Source organism: Propithecus coquereli, unplaced genomic scaffold (assembly GCF_000956105.1).
Source record: "Propithecus coquereli isolate 6110/MARCELLA unplaced genomic scaffold, Pcoq_1.0 Scaffold125, whole genome shotgun sequence".
NCBI classification, from domain to species: domain Eukaryota; kingdom Metazoa; phylum Chordata; class Mammalia; order Primates; family Indriidae; genus Propithecus; species Propithecus coquereli.
The window spans coordinates 6,397,761-6,404,307 of record NW_012136636.1 but is presented as its reverse complement, the minus strand read 5'-3'; the positions used below and the strand labels follow the sequence as shown (position 1 = coordinate 6,404,307).

The 6,547-nt window shown below is 67.0% G+C and overlaps 1 protein-coding gene across 2 annotated transcripts in view; it reads left to right on the top strand.

Annotated features, from left to right (window-relative positions):
* The first annotated feature begins 931 nt into the window (after nucleotides 1–931).
* IRS2 (insulin receptor substrate 2) overlaps nucleotides 932–6,547 on the top strand; it is a 28,468-nt gene continuing 22,852 nt past the window's right edge. For both annotated transcript variants that reach the window (XM_012637949.1, XM_012637948.1), the window contains exon 1: nucleotides 932–5,422. In XM_012637949.1, the coding sequence (XP_012493403.1) occupies nucleotides 1,420–5,422 (4,003 nt within the window). In that variant the 5' untranslated portion in view covers nucleotides 932–1,419. The remainder of the gene's footprint in view (nucleotides 5,423–6,547) is intronic.

The following is a 6,547-nucleotide window of genomic DNA, read 5'->3' as shown; positions in this document are numbered from 1 at the left end:
GCGTCCCCGAGCGTGGGGGAACCCGAGGAGCGACCCGCGGCCGGCTTGGCTCGGGGTTCCGGGGCGCGCCGCCCGCGCCCCTCTCGCCCCACGTCTGTCCTTCCGAGAAAGGGCACGAAGCTGTTATCGATCCAGAGCGCACCGGTGACTAACGTGATGCTCGTAAACAACCGGCGGGCCGGGCACCCGGGAACCACCCAAGCGCAAACCAGGCGCGGGGGGGCGGCCGCGCGCCCACCCGAGCTCGGGAGCCGGACCTGCTCGCCGGAATGGGGGAGAAGACGGGGCGAGGCGACGGCCAAGTTCAATGCCCCTGCTTGCCCCCACGAAACCGCGGCGAGTGGGGCGGCGGCGGGGGCGCGGCGGGACCGGAGAGCGGTGCTGCCGCCCCCTCCTCGGCGCCCGGCCCCGGCCGCTGTCTCAGCTCGCGATCTCCGCCCGGCCCCGCCCCCATCAGTGTCCCCTCCCTACGCCCCCTCCCCGGCGGAAGCTCGGAGCCCAATTAATTGAGTCAAAGGCGGGAGGAAGGCCCTCCGCGCCGCGGCCCGCCCCCGCCCCTCCTCCGCGCCCCTTTTCCCGCCCCGGGTGGCATCTCCTCCGCCGGCATCCACAACGAGCCTCTGATTAATGAGGCTCGGCCCGGCCCCTACCCCTCCCGGGCCCCAGCCTGGGCCTCTGCAGGAGGGGGAGGGGACGGCGGGAAACGCGGCCCCGGGAGAAAGGGGGGCGGGGCGGGGGTGCGCGGCCCGCCCCCTCAGAGCCCCGCGCCTATTGGCCGCACGCGCCGTCCGTCGAGGGGCGCGGCGCCAATGCGGGCAGCGGGGCGGGGCGGCCGCGCCGTGTGTGCCTGCGTAACGCCGAGTCACATGTTGTTTTGCTCTTCTTAGTTCAGTCACTCGGTGCGCGATGTGTTACTCACTGTGCGGCGGGGACCGCGACGAGCCCAGGTCGCCGTTGGCAGCAGCAGCAGCAGCCCCGGCGGCGGCGCGGACCCTGAGTGCCCGGGCGCACCCCAGCTCCCCAGAGCGCGTTACGGCAACAGCACCGGTGTGGCCGCGCGCGCCTTAGGCTCGGCTCCGCGGCTCCGAGACCCCGACTCTCGGCCCAGCCAGCGAGTCCCCAGGCGCCGCCCGAGAGCCCCGGGAGGCAGCGGCCGCGGGCAGCCGGGCCGGGGGGCGGCCACCGCCCGCGCCGGGCATCCTCGGGAACCCCGGAGCGCGGAGGGCGCTGCGCCACCGAGCGGTGCTGGTCCCTGCGGGCCTCCCTGGACCTTCCCCACCTCCTGGGCCCGAGGGACGCGTGCTCAGGCGGGTGGCCGGGCGAAAGGGTGGGAGGGAGCCGCCCCCGCCCGCGCCCCCTCCGCCCCTCACCCCAGCCCCTCCACGCCGGGCCCGGGTGGCGCGGCCTGAAGCGCTGGTGATGGCCAGCCCGCCGCTGCACGGGCCCCCGGGGCCGGCGAGTGGAGACGGCCCCAATCTCAACAACAACAACAACAACAACCACGGCGTGCGCAAGTGCGGCTACCTGCGCAAGCAGAAGCACGGCCACAAGCGCTTCTTCGTGCTCCGCGGGCCCGGCGCGGGCAGCGATGAAGCGACAGCGGGCGGGGGGTCGGCGCCGCAGCCGCCGCGGCTCGAGTACTATGAGAGCGAGAAGAAGTGGCGGAGCAAGGCGGGCGCCCCGAAGCGGGTGATCGCGCTCGACTGCTGCCTGAACATCAACAAGCGCGCCGACGCCAAGCACAAGTACCTGATCGCCCTCTACACCAAGGACGAGTACTTCGCGGTGGCGGCAGAGAACGAGCAGGAGCAGGAGGGCTGGTATCGCGCGCTTACCGACTTGGTCAGCGAGGGCCGGTCGGGCGCCGGCGACGCGCCCCCCAACGCCGCGGCCACCTCCGGGTCCTGCAGCGCCTCTTTGCCGGGTGCCCTGGGCGGCTCGGCCGGCGCTGCCGGGGCCGATGACAGCTACGGGCTGGTGTCTCCCGCCACGGCCGCCTACCGCGAGGTGTGGCAGGTGAACCTGAAGCCCAAGGGTCTGGGCCAGAGCAAGAACCTGACGGGCGTGTACCGCCTGTGCCTGTCGGCGCGCACCATAGGCTTCGTGAAGCTCAACTGCGAGCAGCCGTCGGTGACGCTGCAGCTCATGAACATCCGCCGCTGCGGCCACTCGGACAGCTTCTTCTTCATCGAGGTGGGTCGCTCGGCGGTCACTGGCCCCGGCGAGCTGTGGATGCAGGCTGACGACTCGGTGGTGGCGCAGAACATCCATGAGACCATCCTGGAGGCCATGAAGGCGCTCAAGGAGCTCTTCGAGTTCCGTCCGCGCAGCAAGAGCCAGTCGTCAGGGTCGTCGGCCACGCACCCCATCAGTGTCCCAGGCGCGCGGCGCCACCACCACCTGGTCAACCTGCCCCCCAGTCAGACTGGCCTGGTGCGCCGCTCCCGCACCGACAGTCTGGCCGCCACCCCACCGGCTGCCAAGTGCAGCTCATGTCGAGTGCGCACAGCCAGCGAGGGCGACGGTGGCGCGGCAGCGGGGACCGGGGCTGGGGGCGGCAGGCCGGTGTCGGTGGCCGGGAGCCCCCTGAGCCCCGGGCCGGTGCGCGCGCCCCTGAGCCGCTCGCACACCCTGAGCGGCGGCTGCGGTGGCCGCGGGAGCAAAGTGACGCTGGCACCGGCAGGGGGCGCCCTGCAACACAGCCGCTCCATGTCAATGCCGGTGGCGCACTCGCCTCCGACCGCCACCAGCCCCGGCAGCCTGTCGTCCAGCAGCGGGCACGGCTCGGGCTCCTACCCGCCGCCTCCGGGCCCCCACCCGCACCTGCCGCACCCCCTGCACCACCCTCCAGGCCAGCGGCCCTCCAGCGGCAGTGCCTCAGCCTCCGGCTCCCCCAGCGACCCCGGCTTCATGTCCCTGGACGAGTACGGCTCCAGCCCTGGTGACCTGAGAGCCTTCTGTAGCCACAGGAGCAACACGCCCGAGTCCATTGCGGAGACCCCCCCGGCCAGGGACAGCAGCGGGGGCGAGCTGTATGGGTACATGACCATGGACAGGCCCCTGAGCCACTGTGGCCGCCCCTACCGCAGAGTCTCAGGAGAGGGGGTCCAGGACTTGGACAGAGGGCTGAGGAAGAGGACTTACTCCCTGACCACACCTGCCCGGCAGCGGCCGGTGCCCCAGCCCTCCTCGGCCTCCTTGGATGAATACACCCTGATGCGGGCCACCTTCTCAGGCAGCTCAGGCCGCCTGTGCCCATCGTGCCCCGCATCTTCTCCCAAAGTGACTTACCACCCCTACCCGGAGGACTACGGGGACATCGAGATTGGATCCCACAGGAGCTCCAGTAGTAATCTGGGGGCGGACGACGGCTACATGCCCATGACCCCTGGCGTGGCCCTCATGGGCAGTGGCGGTGGCAGCTGCAAGAGCGACGATTACATGCCCATGAGCCCCACCAGCGTGTCTGCCCCAAAGCAGATCCTGCAGCCCAGGGCGGCCACTGCAGCCTTGCCTCCCACAGGAGCCGCCATGCCAGCGCCCACCTCTGCGGCCAGCAGGACCTTTGCAGGGAACGGCGGCAGCTACAAGACCAGCTCCCCCGCGGAGAGCTCCCCTGAGGACAGTGGGTACATGCGGATGTGGTGTGGTTCCAAGCTGTCCATGGAGAATGCCGACAGCAAGCTGCTTCCCAACGGGGACTACCTCAACATGTCCCCCAGCGACGCGGGCACCTCCGGTACTCCACCCGACTTCTTCTCTGCAGCCTTGCACGCTGGGGGCGAGATGCTCAAAGGCGTCCCTGGCTACTGCTACAGCTCTCTGCCCCGCTCCTACAAGGCCCCATACACCTGTGGCGGGGGCAACGACCAGTATGTGCTCATGAGCGCCCCCGTGGGGCGGATCCTGGAAGAGGAGAGGCTGGAGCCGCAGGCCACCCCAGGGAGCACTCCATCGGCCAGCGCCTTTGGGGCTAGTGGGGGTGGCCACACCCAGCCTCATCACCCAGTAGTGCCTTCGCCCGTCAGGCCGAGTGGCAGCGGCCGCCCAGAGGGCTTCCTGAGCCAGCGCTGTCGGGCCGTGAGGCCCACGCGGCTGTCTCTGGAGGGGCTGCAGACCCTGCCCAGCATGCAGGAGTACCCGCTGCCGCCAGAGCCCAAAAGCCCCGGCGAGTACATCAACATTGACTTTGGCGAGGCGGGAGCCCGCCTGTCGCCGCCTGCCCCCCCGCTGTTGGCGTCGGCGGCCTCGTCCTGCTCGCTGCTGTCTGCTGGCAGCCCAGCCTCGTCCCTGGGCTCCGGCACGCCGGGCACCAGCAGTGACAGCCGGCAGCGCTCCCCGCTCTCTGACTACATGAACCTGGACTTCAGCTCGCCCAAGTCACCCAAGCCGGGCACCCAGAGTGCGGACCCCGTGGGCTCCTTGGACGCCCTCCTCTCCCCCGAGGCCTCTTCTCCATACCCGCCGCTGCCCCCGCGCCCTCCCGCCTCGACAGCGTCCTTGCAGCAGCCGCCGCCCCCGCCACCCCCAGGGGAGCTGTACCGCCTGCCTCCGGCTTCAGCTGTGGCCGCCACCCAGGGCCCTGGCGCTGCCTCGTCGTTGTCCTCCGAGACTGGGGACAATGGTGACTACACCGAGATGGCCTTTGGCGTGGCTGCCACCCCGCCACAACCTATCGCGGCCCCCCCAAAGCCGGAAGGTGCCCGAGTGATCAGCCCTACGTCTGGCGTGAAGAGGCTGAGTCTTATGGATCAGGTGTCGGGGGTCGAGGCTTTCCTGCAGGCCAGCCAGCCCCCAGACCCACACCGGGGCGCCAAGGTCATCCGCGCAGACCCACAAGGGGGCCGCCGCCGCCACAGCTCGGAGACCTTCTCCTCGACTACGACCGTCACCCCCGTGTCCCCATCCTTCGCCCACAACCCTAAGCGCCACAACTCGGCCTCAGTGGAAAACGTCTCTCTCAGGAAAAGCAGCGAGGGCAGTGGCGGCGTCCTTGGTGGGGGCCCAGGAGGCGGCGAAGAGGCACCCATGTCCCCCAGCAAGCTGCAGCCGTCACTCCCGGTGCCCTCTCTCCCACCGCAGGCCCGCCCACGGGCCCCAGCTCAGCCAGGGGGCTTGGTCGGCTGCCCCGGGGGCAGTGGTTCTCCAATGCGCAGAGAGACTTCTGCCGGCTTCCAGAATGGTCTCAACTACATTGCCATCGACGTGAGGGATGAGCCGGGGCTGAGCCAGCCGCAACCGCAGCCAGGAGAGAAGAGTTCCTGGGGGCGGACCCGTAGCCTTGGGGGTCTCATCAGCGCTGTGGGCGGTGGCAGCAGCGGGGTGTGTGGGGGGCCAGGCCCTGGCGCCCTGCCCTCTGCCAACACCTACGCCAGCATTGACTTCTTGTCCCATCACTTGAAGGAGGCCACGATTGTGAAAGGTGAGGCCCTTTGACTCCGAGCCTGGTGGGAAGGAAGGATGAGCGTATTTGGGTTTCACTTGTTTTCCCTTCTTTGGTCCCTTGACCTCAATGCCAACATGTGGCTGAGACTTCTTGTTTTGTTTTGTTTTACTTTTGAGTGCCATGTTCTCCTCCTTCAGAGAAATTGCCAGGAACAGTCAAATAGTCTTTGAGTTGAATGGACTTTGATTTTGCTTAGGCCCAGCCCACTTGTGTCCCATAGCTCTTTCCTCCCCATCTGCGGACACGGCGCAAGTTCTCCCCGTAGGCCAGCCAGAAGCAGGCAGAGACACAGTCCTGGGGAGGGGGTGGTTGGGGACGTTCTGCTCAGGAGGACCTGACTGCTCCCCAGGCCACAGCCACTGCCTTCTCTAGGTGTTCCTGGAGCAGGGCCCCAGCTGATTGTTGCTGGGTCTCCAGGTTTGTAAAAACAGACCTGAAAGTCTTTTAAGAAGTGAGCATCCATTTTGATGACAGCTAAAGGGAACAGTTAACCATTTCAATTTTACACATAAACTGTAGGAGCTTTCCATCAGAGGCATTATTTTTCTCTTAAAGGGATGGAAGGGTGACATGCTTAAACACAGGCTAAACACAGTGGTGGACTTGCACAGACGCGGGAGTCACCTGGGGCTTGGCTAGAACGTAGATGTCTGGCCTATGTTTCCCACACTTTCCCATGCTGGAGCTCTGGGGTGTGGCCCAGAATGTGCATTTCTCTCGAATCCCCACATTATGGGGACGATTCTCTGGGGACCCTGTCCCAGGTGAGAGTCACCTGGGGAGGTTTGAGAAATTACCTATTGGGCCTCACCCCAGATACATCCAAGTAAAACATCAGATGGGCCGAGGCCAGGGACCAGCATGTTTCAGAGTTGCCCAAATGATTTTAATATGCAGCCAAGATTTAGAATCAGTGCTTTAGAGAAAATAAGTGAAAGACAAAAACACTGCTCTTTTCAAGAACAATTGGATATGAGGGTGCCCGGCATTGTTCTTCCCATCCTCATCAAATATCCATGAGGAGAGAGTGATGTGCGTACTTGGCAGCTGGTGGTGCTTTCTGGCCGACTCAAACTTTGAATGGTGTGTGTGGAGTGGGGG